Source organism: Rana temporaria, chromosome 2 (assembly GCF_905171775.1).
Source record: "Rana temporaria chromosome 2, aRanTem1.1, whole genome shotgun sequence".
Taxonomy (NCBI): domain Eukaryota; kingdom Metazoa; phylum Chordata; class Amphibia; order Anura; family Ranidae; genus Rana; species Rana temporaria.
In genome coordinates, this window is record NC_053490.1 from 120,888,766 (window position 1) to 120,906,230 (window position 17,465).

The 17,465-nt window shown below is 43.3% G+C and overlaps 1 protein-coding gene across 2 annotated transcripts in view; it reads left to right on the forward strand.

The window, feature by feature from the left end:
* Nucleotides 1-17,465, forward strand: part of AGAP2 (ArfGAP with GTPase domain, ankyrin repeat and PH domain 2) — a 319,347-nt gene that overhangs the window by 241,634 nt on the left and 60,248 nt on the right. For both annotated transcript variants that reach the window (XM_040340872.1, XM_040340873.1), the window contains exons 10-11: nt 9,474-9,578; nt 12,206-12,389. In XM_040340872.1, coding sequence (XP_040196806.1) covers nt 9,474-9,578; nt 12,206-12,389 — 289 coding nt within the window. The remainder of the gene's footprint in view (nt 1-9,473; nt 9,579-12,205; nt 12,390-17,465) is intronic.

The window sequence follows — 17,465 nt, forward strand, 5'->3', positions numbered from 1 at the left end:
AGCTGCCATTGGGGAGGTGAGCCGGTTGCTTCCTCTTCCATTCCCTCATCTGGCTTCTGGGATGACATTTCTCTGTCACTGTCTCCCAGGTGCATGGATCCTGGATGGGGAGTGAAAACAGTTTCCTCCACTCTGTCTGACTGTTGGGAAGAGAGGACGACAACCTCTTCTCCCTTCTCCCCCTGGGTCCTGATCTGCTGCTGGGAAGTGACCACCTCCTTCTCACCCTGGGCCTCCGGAACTACCGCAGGTGTGGGGCAGAGGTCTTGGACCCTCTGTCCGATTGCCAGCGCTTCCGCTGGAGAAGTTTCTTGAAACTCCACAGATGCTGCTGGCAGGAAACCCCATGTCCCTGTCGTGGGAGAAAGGGTGGCTGACTCTTCTCTCAGAAAGCCTGAAGCTGCTGTTGGTGCTTGGCAGAGCTCAGTAATGTTCTGCCCTCATGCTAGCTCGTCTGCTGAAGTCTCACTCTGTTGTTTTCTTCAGCAGAAAAGTTGATAAAATCTCTAGTCTATGAAACTGCTGAAAATCCAGGACATGGGTTGATGGCACTTAGGCCCAGTGCCAACACTTTGGCAGGTGATTTGTAATCCATAACATCCTCTGATGAAAAGTCAATTAAACCCATACATTTTGTGATCTGTGGTTGGTGAATGAGGATGGCTTCCTCTTCTCCTGAGCTCTGACACTGCAAATGGGAAGATGAGCCAGCTACTTCATACCTTTACCTAGCTGCTGGACAGAAGCATTTCTCCATTCAAGCTCGACCTGTCCAGAAACAGGATCATCAAGGTCAGTCAACACTTGCTGCATTCGCTATAAGACCTCCGTGCCCCATTTTTTAAACGAGAACCTTGCAGGAAAAAAGAGTGACCGCTGACTTCAATCAATCACAAAATAATATAAAAGGCAAAAAATCCCCAATAATAAGACCAAAAAAAAAAAAGCAAAGGTGTTTACTGCCTAAAGAGCTAACAATCAGAAATAAAGTAGTTTCCTAACTGACCCTAATCACACCATATGCAGTTTGTGAGGTGGTTAGCATTATGTTCTCCATAATGATTTAAATAGAAGCCTCTTAGTACATGGTGTGTGAGAATAATAGTACCATCATCCTAAAGATCAGTTAGAATAGAATTAGGACTTAAGGGACCCCAAAGACCCAAAAGACCAAAAAAGAGAGGGGCGAGAGGACTATATTGGTACTCTATGAGCAGGTAAACTCAAAGAGTAATTATATAAAAAATATATAAATTTATTAACATGGTATCAAAAAAGACAGACATAATCATAAAATACATCAAAAATACAAGACAATGAACATATAGCGAGATCGGCCATACAAATTACCGAGCTAGAATAGTCCCCAGAGGGAGGATCACAGTGAGAGTGGAGGTCATGCAGAACGGAGTCTCAACTAGTTTCGCGACTGGGTCGCTTCGTCAGGAGAATTCTAAAAATGATACATAGTTGTTAGCAAATAGGGCTATATCTACATATATATAGACATACATAGGTCAACCAGATGCCAACAGACAAATATTAAAGTATCAATTATACATAGAAACATTAGAAAAATACTTAGGGGAACCTTACCTAAAAAGAACACCTATCTGCTCGGATGTCGCAGCCGACCGCGGGAAAATCTCCCACAGCGACCAAGGGGGACAACTGCGGAGGTGGACCTGTTTAACTAGATACATAGGGGCATCGTAAGTAGGGATGAGTCAAACACCCCCCCCCCCTCCGTTCGGTTCGCACCAGAACCTTTGAACGGACCGAACGTTCACACGAACATTTAGAACCCCATTGACGTCAATGAGACTCGAACGTTCGAATTGAAAAGTGCTTATTTTAAAGCCCAATATACAAGTGATTGTCGGAAAACGTCTTTGAGAACCAGGGTCTTGCCCCAGGGAACATGTATCAATGGAAAAAAACGTTTTAAAAACGGTCATTTGGTGATGGTGATAACGTGCCAACGTGACAAGTTTAAAGGGATTCTGGTAATGTGAGGTAAGTGAGGGGACCATGAACCCAGGGAAATGTGCGGGAGTGAGGCAGTGAGGGGGAGGGGGGTAGGAAAGAGGGAAAATAAAAGGAAAAAGCAAAGCAAGGGGAAGGAGAAAAGGGGGGGGGGGGAAGAAACAGAGGGGGGGGGGAAGGGGAGAAGGAAGGGGGGAGAGGGAGGGAACAAAAGAAATAACGAGCAGAAAAGGAGAGAAAAGAAAGAGAGAAAGAGGGAAAGAAAGGAAAAGGAGGAAAAGAAACAAACATACTGCAGGTACGGAAGGAAAAGGGAGGAAAAAGGGGCGAACAAAGGAAAAAAGGGGGGAATATGAATATACAAGGTCAAGTAGGAAGGAAGGGTAACGACCAAAGATAGGGAAAGAGGAAAAGTGCAGCAGAGACTAAAAAAAGCTAAAAAATAAGAAAAAGAAGGGAAGAGAGACCAGGGAAGGGCAGGGAGTCAGGGAGAGAGAGAGGGAGAAGGGGGGGGATAAAGGGCAGAAAGGAGAGGGGGGGAAGGGGAAAAGGGGAGAGGGAGGGGGGCACAGTAGCAGTAGCGGCAATTGATGGGCACAGTGTCAGCAAATGGATGAGTAAGTTTGGGGTGGAGGAACTTGACTGGTCTGCACAAAGTCTTGACCTCAACACGATAGAACACATTTGGGATGAATTCAAGACTGCGAGCCAGGCCTTCTCGTTCATATCAGTGCCTGACCTCACAAATGTGCTTCTGGAAGAATGATCAAACATTCCCATAGACACTCCTAAACCTTGTGGACAGCCTTCCCAGAAGAGTTGAAGCTGTTATAGCTGCAAAGGGTGGGCCAACTCAATAATGAACCCTACGGACTAAGATGCCATTAAAGTTCATGTACGTGTAAAGGCAAGCGTCCCAATACTTTTGACAATATTGTGTATTATTTATCCAATGAAACTGACAAAGCCATGTAATATAACTAGGTATCAGTTATGCAGTGGTTTTCAATTATTTCTGAACCTTGGAGTTGTATAACTTTAAATGGTTATCAGTGTTGGCTTTTAAACTCCAGGTTCCACTAAATGTTGAGAAGGGTAAACGACAGGTCTTTGAAGAGTCTGATTATTTACAAAAGGAATATGTTTTTCGCTTTCCATGCATAATATACTATTTTACCTAATGCCCATACAAGAATATATTACTAATAACTATGTCTCTATTCATAACTACTAATCACTCTAGTTTTGATTTTCTGAAATGAAGCACTTACTGCATTTGCTCTGTGTTTCTAGTTCCCCACGCTCTGGGGGCTACACAGCATTACATAAGCTTTATAGGGGCAATGCAGTATAACACGGGTTAATGTATGCCCACTGTGTATAGATTAATGTCCCTCTTGCTAATTTGTTAGCATTTGATTAGCTAATTCACTACTGGCAGCAGAGTGTAGCAGTAAATGACAAACACCCACACAGCCGCTCTAGAGCGAACGCCTTAATTGTTACAGTCGCCTTCTGAAAAGCATTTTAAATGGAAGGTGTGCACTAGGACACAGTAGAGAGCTGTATTTAATTCTTTCATGGAGCAGCTACCTGCAGATTCTTGTGGGAAGAACTGCCACAGGAAGAACCCACACACATTCTGATTGAATCCTTCCACAAAGCAAGCAAGGTATTGAGGATAGGAACGCAATGCTCAGTTACCTTCTACTGAGCTGCGGAAAAGAAGCAGATCTCTGTGGGGGTGAGAGACATAATTGATGTCAAGGAAAGGGCACTATATATTAAAAAGTACAGTAAACCTTGGACTGCGAGCATAATTCATTCCAGAAACATGCTTGTAATCCAAAGCATTTGTATAATCAAAGCAAATTTCCCAATAAGAAATAATGGAAACTCAAATGATTCGTTCCACAACCATTTATTCATAAGTCCTTCAGTTTATAGTCCATATAAAAATATTATAGCAATGTGATAGGTTATGTAACCATAAAATGTCCATCCACAAATGGAAGCCTCCACAAGGGGATTAGAAGCAGAATCCAGCAGGAGCTACAGAGTATAAAAGAGAAGAGAGGCGGCTCTAAGTGTAGCAATATGTTGCTAAATGTTGTACCTTCATTAAATGTAACCATATTGCTACACTTAGAGGCACCTCTCTCCTCTTTTATACTCAGTTGTGACATGACGCTGCTTGTATATCAAGGCATCGCTTGTATATCAAGTCAAAATGTATTAAAAAATGTTGCTTGTTTTGCAAAACGCTCTCAAATCAAATTACTCTCAAACCAAGGTTTTACTGCATACAGTATATTTTAGAAATCAAGTAAGGTCTTCTTGGACAGTCAGCTGTCACAGCTCAGCCTCTAATTTGCACAGTTATCTTGCTGCGTCTTCTGCTTTGTATTTCAGATTTCTAGAAAACATGTTAGGCTTCATGTACACTGCAGCTGCTAAACTCACGTGTTGGAGCAGTTGGGTGTTTTTTTCAGAAGCCCCTGAACTCTCCTCTATGTTATTTTATGTGTACAGTCGTTATAGTAGTTTAGAGGCAGTTGAGTTTACAGATTTTTTATTTTTTTTTATTTTTTTTTTAAAGTGTATTTTGTGCGTGTACTCGAGAGAGGAGCCGGACTGCAGGAGTTGGGAGTAGGCAGGCCTCCCCCAGAGGCAATCTGCCACCTTTCTCCATGCCCCGGGTGGCAATGGCAGGTGTGTGAGGGGGTCCTCCCACACAGCCCGCCCTACCTGCTCCGCTTTGAAGCCCAACGGGGCAGAGGGACTCCCTATAAGGGAGTGAGAGGATTAACCCGCTCAACCAGCCCCGTTAGTCCTTCGCCTCTCTTTTTAGAGACCGCGTGGTCAAAGTGCGTGATGTTAACCCAATTTCGAGTGCGTGTAAGTGTGGTGGTTTTTGTGGGAGGGGGGTGGGCGTACTAAGCGCAGGCTTACCTCGCATAGCACACCCACCGGGAGCCGGGCTGAGACCACCAAACTCAATTCACATGTAGCCGAGACCGGGATCCGAACCCCTAGCTGCAGAGGTGAATGGCTTGTCAGCGCAGTGCCAATCGCGTTGAGCCACCGCAGCTCCACTACAGATTTTCTTTTTAAAACAGATAAATCGTGTTCAGGACGGTAGTTAACCGGCATTTCAAACGCCAAATGCTTGTAACTGCCATAACGCTTGTAAACATTAAGATACAGCGTTTATCATGATCCGACTTGTGGTGCGACTTGTGCTCTGAGGATCTTGAAGGGGATCCCCATGTCAAAAAAAAAAAAGGCGTGGGGTCCCCCTCAAAATCCATACCAGACCCTTATCCAAGCATGCAGCCCAGCAGGTCATGAAAGGAGGGGGATAAGCGAGCGCCCCCCTCCCTGGACCTTACCAGGCCACACGCCCTTAACATGGGGGGTGTGGGTGCTTTGGGACAGGGGGGCTCTGTTCCCCCCACTCCAAAGCACCTTGTCACCATGTTGACCATGGACAGTGTAGGGGTCAGGAGTGGTTAACATGCAGAGTGGATGGGGTCAGTAGTAAATAACACACAGAGTGCAGGGCACATGGGTACATAACCCACAGAATAGATTGCAGAGTTTAAATCTCCCCCCCCCCCTCTCAGTACACATCTCTTCTCCACCCAATATATACCCCCCTTCCCTCACCACAACACACATATCTCTCCCCTCCTCGCAAGCAACATCTCTCAACCTCCTCTCCCCATGTACACATCTTTCTCTCCTCAAACCCTCCTAATACACATTTCCCCCCAACCCCCCCAGAGCACAGCTCTGTGCCTCCAACCCATTCAGTACATATCCATCCTCTTCCCTAAATATACCCACTACTCTCAAGCTCCCTTGTCTCCTCCTCCCATGCTCATCTCCATGACTTCTCCAGAGCCTCTCCCATCCTCTGGAACTTTCTATCTCAATCTGTATGGCTACCTCCTACTCTGGCTGCCTTTAGGTAGTCCCTGAAAACTCATCTCTTCAGGAAAGTCTATTACGCCTCTAACTAAACTTTTATGACTTCCACCAGCTCATCCCCCACAGTTATAACCTTTTGTACCACTTGCCCCACGCTATTAGATTGTAAGCTCTTATGAGCAGGGCCCTCTTAACCCTCTTGTATTTTATTGTATTGTAACTGTACCTTTTTATATTGTAAAGCGCTGCGTAAACTGTTAAGCTATAAAAATTCTGTATAATACTATTAACTACTTGCCGACCGCCCACCGTCGTTATACGTCATCACTTTAGAGATGAATATCTCGGTAACGGTAGCAGCTGCTGCCACAATCGAGATATTCATCTCTTCTGTGGGCGGCCGTGTTAACGATAATGGCGGTCTCCGCGGCGAATCCGCCGCGAGATCGCCGTTATCGGTGGCGGGAGAGGGCCCCCCCCCCTCCCGCCGCTGTTCCGCGCCCTCCGCCGCTTACCGGAGCCGTCGGTAGCGGCGGAGGAGATCGCGACCATCCGGCAGCTGAGCGGGGACGAGACTGAAGGAAAAATCTCCTTCGCCCGTCCCCATAGCTCCGCTGGGCGGAAGTGACGTCAAAACGTCAGTCCCGCCCAGCGTCTTAAAGAAACATTTTTTTTTTTGTCATTTGAAAAAATGACATTTCCAAATTTTTTTTTTTTTTTTTGCATTTAAGCCTAAATATGAGATCTGAGGTCTTTTTGACCCCAGATCCCATATTTAAGAGGACCTGTCATGCTTTTTTCTATTACAAGGGATGTTTACATTCCTTGTAATAGGAATAAAAGTGATAATTTTTTTTTTTTTTTTTTTCAGTGTTAAAAATTGTAAAATAAATAAAAATAAATGCGAAAAGCAAAAAAAAATTTTTTTAAAGCGCCCCGTCCCGACGAGCTCGCGCGTAGAAGCGAACGTATACGCGAGTAGCGCCGACATATGAAAACGGTATTCAAACCACACAAGTGAGGTATCGCCGCGATCGTTAGAGCGAGAGCATTAATTTTAGCCTTAGGCCTACTCTGTAACTCAAAAAATGCAACCTGTAGAATTTTTTAAACGTCGCCTATCAAGATTTTTAAGGGTAAAAGTTTGACGCCATGCCACGAGCGGGCGCAATTTTTAAGCGTGACATGTTGGGTATCATTTTACTCGGCGTAACATTATCTTTCACAATATATAAAAAAATTGAGCCAAATTTATTGTTGTCTTATTTTTTCATTTAAAAAAGTGAATTTTTTCCAAAAAAAGTGCGCTTGTAAGACCGCTGCGCAAATACGGTGTGACAAAAAGTATTGCAATGACTTCCATTTTATTCTCTAGGGTGTTAGAAAAAAAAAATATATAATGTTTGGGGGTTTTAAGTAATTTTCTAGCAAAAAAAAATGGTTTTGTCTCGTAAACACCGACTCTGAAAAACAGGCCCGGGGCTAAAGTGGTTAATAATGTCACCCATTGTATTCACTAGCAAAGCATTCTTGACATACAGGTACACCCCTCTGCCTCTCTACCTTTGATGCCCCTTCGATATAGTGAGTAACCCTGGAAGTCACAAGCCAGTCATGTGAGCTGTCAAACCAGGTTTCTGATACTCCCACGAAGACTAAATCCTTCTAATGTATCAGCAGTTTCAGTTCTTTCATTTTATTAACCAAACTTCATGCCATTGTGAACATGCCTTTTAATTTTGTGCACACACATATATTTTTCTCCTTGTTTGTTCCGAAGGCTGCAATACGATTCTGCCAGCCTTCGCACATTGGTCTTTGGTATTATAGTTACACTACCAATTTTGCCCAAAGTAATACCCTCTGACCTTATCTCACTGTCAGTTATAGCTTCCTCTGATCTGACTACCACCACCTAGTTTAAAACTTGTTAGCTACCAAAGTGATGCATATATTTCGATTTTTGTTTGTTTGTTTTTTGTTTTCTATTCTTCCAAGAGTTTGTTTTCTATACTGTATATCTCATAAACGAAATGACTTAAAGCGTTTTTTAACACCCCCCCCCAAAAAAAAGGGGCGGTTCACACTGCTGCGATGCGGGAACCCTACAAATCCACTGCGGGTTCCTGAATCACAATTTTTCCGGTGGCAGTTCACACTACCCTATGCGAACTGCTGGGAGTGTCAGTTAAAAGTTAATGACACCCCCAAATCAGTTTGCATATCGCAGTGCGATTTGAAAGCTCAGACAGGAATAAGATCGCATGGGTGTGAACAAAATAAAAAGGGTCTTGTGCGAGTTTGATACAAATTCAGCCATACGATCCTTATGGCTGAAATAGCATCTAACAGAGATTGCATGTGATCTTCACTGCAGTGCGGTGCGAATCACTTTCGACCTCTGACATCGCACCAGTGTGAACTGGCCCAAAAAAAAACAGATCCTATTATTTAAAGCATGTTATACAGCAACAGCACAGTGCTATGTAATTTGGCCTCCCGTATCACCTGTAATACCTGTCTGATCCTGCCAGTTTCTACCCTTCCCCTGTATGCTGACTCCAATATATCAGGGCTGCTGAGCTCTGACACCGGAGTCAGTACTTGCCTCTATCATACGCAGCCCTGCTCTCTGTCTCCTCTGTCCTCTCCCCCCCTCCCCTCTCTGAGTGTCTACTCATGTAGGCGATCCCCCCCCCCCACCCCCGCTACCTGCTGTTCTTATAGTTAACAATAAAATGCCCCTATGCCCTCTAGAACAATACGTTCCCCTGTGTCTGTGTTATATCATAAATATGCTTATCTGTACTGATAACACAGCGTCTTCCTGTGATCATATGACTCCTCGGCTCCCTTTCTTTCTCCTCTCCTCCCTGGCTGACGTCAGGTGCAGTGCTTGGCCCCTGCCTACTTGAACTGTCGGCTAGGCAAAGGACAGGAGAGAAGAGGCAATTGATCGCAGGAAGACGCTGTGTTATCAATACAGATAAGCATATTTATGATATAACACAGACACAGGGGAACTTATTGTTATAATACAGAGGGCATAGGGGCATTTTATAGAAGTGGCGTAACAACCACTTTAAAGCTGAAATGCAGCATTTCCTTTAATCAGCTCAAATTATACTGGCTGGTCTCCTGAAATTAAATATAACGTCTTCTTAAATGTGAGTTTCTTATGGTATGCATTATAAGATGCTTTATCCTCAATACCACACAAACCACAGATCCCAACCCCTACCCCTACCCCTGCAGTTTAATGTTTGGCCTTGAAACACTTTACACTGTATAAGGTGAAGCATTGTTCTTGGTAGGTTAATAATTCCTATTACCATGCATATTACTGTGCACATAAGACCTGGCACACTGCATTTTTTTAATTAGGTATTTTGTTTGGAAACATTGTAAAGGTTACATTATAGGGAATTTGGGCATGGGGGGGGGGGGGGCAATGTCCTAATATGTAACAGGTTGACCACTGCTTCTTTATGTTTAAGAATTCTGAATAGTAAACAGTGATGGCTTTTAAACATTTTGTACGTTTTACATTGCAGAGCTTTTTAATGAAACGCAGTGGTAATTCTCTGAACAAGGAGTGGAAGAAGAAGTATGTTACATTGACAAGTAATGGAGTATTGCTCTATCATCCAAGTATTAATGTGAGTATATTCAGGAAGCACTCTTTCTTTCTGTAGCACACAATATTTTTTGTAAGGGATAAATAAGTGTGGGTCCCTTATTAAAAAGCAAAACGAACAAAAAACAAATCAAAGATAAAATAACATTGTTGAAAATAGCAACTTTTGCTCTACTGTGATTCCTGTATACTGTAATCCGGAAAAGTTTATACCATGCATAACTTGTATTATAGTATTGTACACTTGGTACCATCATTAAGGATTCCATGGGAGGCCAGAGCATACAACTGCCTCAATATAAGGGGTCCAAGGAAAGGTTGACTGAGTCCCACTCTTTCCTTTATGTACGTCAGCATTATGTGCTCCCAGACCCTCAGAACCTGATTCTCAGGTAGCCTACGAAGTTAGAAACCAACTAAAACCCTCTACTGCATAAAGATGCTCCCCCACTTCTACAAGTGGGAGGCTGATTGTGAATCCTTGCAAATCTTTGACTAATTTGCCTTTAGAGCATTCAGTTGCAAAGCACACCCCTTTACTGTATATTCACAGGCTAATCTCTTGAAACTCCTTAGTTGCTACTTTCCTTCTTCCCTGTGCTAATGTACCGATTAAAGCGGAGGTTCACCCTAAAACAATTATATACCATTACATCCAGCATACTTCCGACATGTACAGTATGCTGGTATTTTTTTTTTCCGCTGTACATACCGTCTTATAGTTTTTTTTTCACCCGGCTTCCGGGTTCTCACTACCGCCGGGAGTAGGCGTTCCTATGAAGAGGCATAGATGATTGACGTGCGGATAAGGCGCGTCACGCGTTCCCAAAATAGCCGAACTGGGACTCGGCTCTATGCGGCGCCTGCGCAGTCAGCTCTACATGGCTCCTAGTCTGTGCGCAGGTGCCGTATAGCGCCATATAGAGCCGAGACCCAGTTCGGCTATTTTCGGAACGTGTGACGCGCCTTATCCGCACGTCAATCATCTACGCCTCTTCATAGGAACGCCTATTCCCCGCGGGAGTGAGAATCCGGAAGCCGGGTGAAAAAGAACTATAAGACGGTATGTACAGCGGAAAAAAAAAAATACCAGCATACTGTAGATGTCGGAAGTATGCTGGATGTAATGGTATATCGATGTTTTTTAGGGTGAACCTCCGTTCCCTGCTTACTGTGGCTTTCTTACTCCTCTGGATCCCTTGGTCCATTTCCTGTGTCAGCTCCTAAATAGGGTCACTCAGGCACACCTGATACATCTCAGAGCTTTGCATACTGTGTGTGGCCTAGTGCCTTTTCCTGACTACCCTATTATGGGATACCCAGATGACCTCTGGTGAAGAGAGTAGGCATCATGGATCAAATTGGGCAACATCTCCCACACTTACAAGATTCGGCCAGATATGGCTTTGTCATGTTTCAGCATTGGAAACAGTCTGTTTGCTGTAGTTGAGGGTAATCAACCGTTTCTTGCTGAAAAGGTCCACAGCAGGTTTATTCTCAGGTTTCTCATCACCAGACAGGACGTTACCCCTCTATCCTACCTTTCAGAAGCAGGAGTTGTTGGGGGACACTCCTCTCATGGTCTACTTTTCTCCACTGTTACTGGTCTAGCTCCTGAATAGTCTATTGCACCTATCTCCATGGTGTCTATCTTTATGAAGTAGTTGTGCTCAATCAGCCTCTTGTTCAGTTGGCTGTTGAGGATTTATCTTCCCACATCCAGGAGGTGTCTCTCACTGGGCATCGAACACCTGCATTCTGGTCTTCCAGAACAGGTGGTTCTTTTTTCATCATGGGATTCTGCCTCGGGCAGGTCCACTGGTTGGATACCATTTCGATGCTGTCTTGTCTTCACCATGCAGAAGAAATGTGAATCATTCTTTTGTCAGGAGAGGTAGTCTGGATACTGTGCTGGATGCACTAGATAATACCATAATAATTCCTTGGAAACTGGTTCTTTCCACTGGCAGCCTCTGGACAAGGAGGAGAGGTTTGGTCACCTAGGTATGCCTCAGACCATGCATGGCAGGTGCAGATCATCAGTAGATTGCCCAGTGCATCCCTGGATTATTAGCAAGCAGAATTCACTAGTCTCCTGCTGCAAGTATCCTCTGCAGGAACAGGGAATGCTTAAATCGCTACAGGGGACTGGTCCACATGGGGTTAGGTCCTCTTTCCTTGGCTGATTATTTTATGATTTACACTACATATATATGGTTATAGTTATGAACAGAGTAGTAGCATCTGTTCTTAGTGGCTGTGGCATTGTAAAAAAAAATAGTGGTGATGTTTTAATGTTTCACTTCTAATGTCAGATTATATTTGCAGAAATCAATTTTTTTTTTATTCTCATTGGCCCTATTCATTATTTTGCTGTTTTGCATAGACAACTGGAGACCATAGCTACAAGAGGATGCTATCAAATGCTTTTACTAGCATGGTAACAATAAGGAGGGCACAAATTACAGACAAAGTTATCAGTAGAGGCATAAGCTAAATACATAGAGAAGCCTTCCTTTGATTAGATAGGATAAATAAATGGAAACAAATAATATCCGATGTACTGCATGTGCTTTTCCCTTCCTGTGCTTTTATTCAATATTGAATAACTAAATTGTTAATCACATTTGTATTTCGCCTGTCTTGTAGGACTACTTGCACAACACACATGGGAAGGAGATGGACCTTTTGAGGACAACAGTGAAAGTGCCTGGAAAGAGACCTCCTAGAGCTATTTCTTCTTGCGGCCCATCAGCCAGTATAAATGGCTTATTAAAAGATGTTAGCAGTCCCACAGTGACTGATACACCAACTAACAGGCCACCAACAACAAGTAAGCATTACTAAAAATGATATGTCTTGTGAATGGAATTCCATTACAAATGTTGATACTTGTCCAACGCTATTGGTCAAACAATGATATTCTCACTGTATTGCTGGTGCCATGATGGAGTGTTACATCACTCGATAATTAGCACAGCAAAGAGCACAAATGGACCAGTTCCTCCCACTCCTTGCACAGTCGCTGGGCAACTCTTCTGCTTTTCAGACCACAACTCTAGGTATGTTCACAAGGAAAAAGCTCTGAGCATGGCTGGGTAACCTGCATGAAAAATTCACAAGTATGTTTAAAGAGGCCATAAATACAGTAGGGTTACACCTAAAATCTCTGGAAGGCAAAAACACTAGCCCGGAAGACAAAATCCCTCAATGTAAAGGCCTCATATACACTGACCTCTTGTCCAGCTCTTCTGAACGCCTTTTCTCCTGCTAGAAGAAAACCAGCATTAAAAATGTGCCTGGGCACGTTTAGGTGTGTCAGGCATTTGGGCGTTCATTCATTTCATTGGCCAGAATAATAATCTATTCTAGTCATTGAAATTAATAAACTCTTCAGTGCTGAATGCACCTAGACGCTTAGCCATGTTTAGACTCGTTTACACACGCTCTGCTTTTTTTTCTGCTGGAACGCTTCTCTCATGAACATGCAACTGTTGTTTTGTTTTTTTCTTTAAACGCCTGTAAGCACCTATGTGGTTAACATGGAGGGGCAAAAAAATGTTACAAGTGGTGTTTTTGACACCCAGTGTCAAAGAAAACAAATTTTTTACTTCCTAGATGTTCCAAAGGATGGGCATATGAGTCACCAGCCTCCTCATAGCTATCTTTCCCAACACTGATATGGCCAGGTGGTAGAAGCACAAAGCCTTAGGTCTGAGACCTCAAAAGCCCAAATACATGATTATCCATCTACAGTGCCTTGGAAGAGTTTTCATACCCCTTGAAATTTTCCAAATTTTGTTATGTTTCAACCAAAAATGTAAATTTATTTTTTGGGGATTTTATGTGCTAGATCAACACAAAGTGGCACATAATTGTGAAGTGTAAGGAAAATGAAAAATGTTTTTCAATTTGTTTTACAAATAAATATTTGAAAAGTGTGGCGTGCATTTGTATTCAGCCCCCTTTACTCTGATACCCCTAACTAAAATCTAGTGGAACCAATTGACTTTAGAATTCACCTAATTAGTAAATAGAGTGTGTAATTTAATCTTAGTATAAATACAGCTGTACTGTGAAGCCCTCAGAGGTTTTTTGAGAACCTTAGTGAACAAACAGCATGAGAGCCAAGGAACATGCCAGACAGGTCAGAAAAAAAGTTGCAGAGAAGTTTAAAGCACCATTAGGTTATAAAAAAAATATCTCAAGCTTTGAACATCTCTCGGAGCACTGTTCAATCCATCATCTAAAAATGGAAAGAGTATGGCACAACTGCAAACCCACCAAGACATCCTAAACTGACAGGCCGTGCAAGGAAAGCATTCAGCAGAGAAGGAGCCAAGAGGTCCATGGTAACTCTGGAGGAGCTGCAGAGATCCACAGCTCAGGTGGGCGAATCTGTCCACAATACAACTATTAGTCATGCACTCAACAAATCTGGCCTTTATGGTAGAGTGGCAAGAAGAAAGCCATTGTTGAAAGAACACAAAGTCTCATTGCAGTTTGTGAGAAGCCATGTGTGGTACACAGCAAACATGTGGAAGAAGGTGCTCCTGTCAGATGAGACCAAAATGCTGTGTGTGGCAGAAAAATAACACTGCATATCACCCTGAACACCCCGTCCCCACCGTGAAATATGGTGGTGGCAGCCTCATGTTGTGCGGATGCTTTTCTTCAGCAGAGACAGAGAAACTAGTCAGAGTTGATGGAAAGATGGATGGGGCCAAATACAGGGCAATCTTAGAAGAAAACTTGTCAGCGTCTGCAAAAAGACTTGAGACTGGGGTGGAGGTTCACCTTCCAGCAGGACAATGACCCTAAACATATAGCCAGAGCTATAATGGAATGGTTTAGATCAAAGCTTATTTATGTGTTAGAATGGCCCAGTCAATGTCCAGACCTAAATCCAATTGAGAATCTGTCGCAAAACTTGAAAATGACTGTTTACAGACGCTCTCCATCCAATCTGACAGAGCCTGAGCTATTTTGCAAAGAAGAGTGGGCAAAAATGTCACTCTCTAGATGTGCAAAGCTGGTAGAGACATCCCCAAAAAGACGTAGTACTGACTCAGGGGGGAATACAAATGCACGCCACACTTTTCAGATATTTATTTTTAAAAATTAAAACCATTTATCATCCTTCCACTTCACAATTATGTGCCACTTTGTGTTGGTCTATCACATAAAATCTCAATAAAATACATTTACGTTTTTGGTAGTAACATGACAAAATGTGAAAAATTTCAAAGGGTATCAATACTTTTTCAAGGCACTGTACATTAGTATAGAAATAGAGAACTCCGGCGCTGTCTGATGGACTGGGGGGGGGGGGGAACTGCAGCAGCACCTGTGGATCTGATCCTAACAGAAATAGTGATAATAATGTAAAGTATGGTAGCTGCGCTGTGGGGGAGGGAATGAGAAGGGGAAGTAAAAAGCGAATGAGAAGAAAAGGGACCGTGGGTGAACTAAACAGTGAAAGAAAAAAAAGGGTATCTGATGATACTAAAATGAACACTACAGATGAAAGTGAACAAACACCTATAATCCTGTACAGATTTAACAGTGAAAATAAAGTAAAATGGCTACTACATATACAAACACCAAAACTAGCATAAATTAAGTGGAAAACAGTGCAAAACTATCAAAAATCACACATGTGATAAAAGTCCTATCTATAAATAAGGATCGGATCTAATAGTCCAGTAATTCCTCCACAGAACAGTGTCTAGATGAAACACCTCCATCCAAGATGCAATGTGCAAAAATGAAATCTTCAGTGATGACACCTCTGAGTGTGCTAGCAGCTCACCTCACGGCTGTTTGTCCAAACAGCTAACAGAGATACTGATCACAGCTGGATGAGTGGGCTGATAAAACACCTCCTCCTGACTCCTAAGACAGCGCAGCTACCATACTTTACATTACTGTACATTAAAATTTCAGGAAAGGAAGTTTGCTGGCTAGAGAAATAATCAAACATATTCTGTGTGCCTATTACTTTAAACTGCACAGTGAAGCACAATACCGTGTCACACAGAAAAATAGGCCTACGGTGCAACTAGGGTGTTCCTTTCAAACTGGTAACTCTACAGAACAGAGCTGTGAACTCCTGAAGGACTGACTTGAGATTCTGCACTGACTTGGGCTAAACAAGTCTTCTTAGCAACTGTCACCAGTTATACCAAGATCCACCAGTTATACCAAGATCTTTGCTTCTGCACCAGGGAGAACAACCCGACCTAACTACAAAGGTGGATTAGGAGGCAAAATCAATTACTTCACTCTTTCCACTCATCCATTTGACGTTAAATTAAAATGGTATACTGTAGTACTGTATTTTCAACTGACATTGCCCTGTACTCTCATATACAAAAAAAAAAACAGCCTCTCTCACTTTTGCAACTTTTTGTTTATTATAGCAGCTAACAGAGCCAATGGCTGAATAACAATGTTACACAAATGTCAAGCTTCTCCATTTCTGTACAGATGCAAGTATGTGTGCAGGGATCCTTTACATATGTAATTGTGACTGGTGCCTGTAGCTATTTCATGTAATACCACATTTTAGTTTTATCATCCTTTAACCACTTCCAGCCCGGTCAATATTCAATTGACGTCCGGGAAGTGGTTGTGAAATCCTGACTGGACGTCTATTGACGACCTGCAGGATTTCATGTCTGACACCCTGCATCTCCGATCTCGGTAAAGAGCCTCCGGCAGAGGCTCTTTACCACATGATCAGCCGTGTCCAATCACGGCTGATCATGATGTAAACAGAAAGAGCCGTTGATGGCTCTTCCTCACTCGCGTCTGACAGACGCGAGAAGAGGAGAGCCGATCATCGGCTCTCCTGACAGGGGGGGTTCATTCTGATTGTTTATCAGCGCAGCCCCCACTCGGATGCCCACACTGGACCACCAGGGAAGCCCACACTGGGCCACCAGGGAAGGGGCAGGAAAAAATTTAAATAAATGAGAAAGATGCCAATCAGTGCCCACAAATGGGCACTGACTGGCAACATGGGCACAAGTGATGCCCAGCAGTGTCCATCAGTGCCACCCCTCAGTGTCCATCAGTGCCACCCCTCAGTGTCCATCAGTGCCACCTCTCAGTGCCCATCCATGCCCAGTGCCCATCTGTACCACCCATAAGTACCCATCAGCGCCACCCATGAGTGCCCATCAGTGTCGCCTATGAGTGCCCAGTGCCGCCTATGAATGCCCAACAGTGCCACCCTAGTGCCTATCAGTGCCGCCTATAAGTGCCCATCAGTGCCGCATACCAGCGCCGCCTATCAGTGTCCATCAGTGCCGCCTATCAGTGCCCATCAGTGCCACCTATCAGTGCCCATCAGTGCCGCCTATCAGTGCCCATCAGTGCCGCCTCACCGGTGCCCATCAGTGCCGCCATATCAGTGCCCGTAATCGAAGAAGAAAACCTACTTATTCACAAAAAAATAACAGAAAAAAAAAACAACTTTATTTTTTTCAAAATTTTCGGTCATTTTTTAGTTGTTGCGCAAAAAATAAAAATCGCAGAGGTGATCAAATACCACCAAAAGAAAGCTCTATTTGTGGTAACAAAATGCAAAAAAAATAGTTTGGGTACAGTGTAGCATGACTGCGCAATTTTCATTCAAAGTGCGACAGCGCTGAAAGCTGAAAATTGGCTTGGGCAGGAAGGTGCGTAAGTGCTTGGTATGGAAGTGGTTAAATCATTTTACAGTTAAGTTTTTAGTTGTTGTTTTTTTATTATTATTTCATTATTGTGTGCTTTCTGTGGCTCCATTTTTGACATGTGACTCTCTTGGTTTGCATTGGCAAATAATAGCATTAGCGGTTACAAATAATCTATTTCCCTTATTTCATGTGTGAGAACGGTAGGAAAGATATATTTTCCCAAAGCA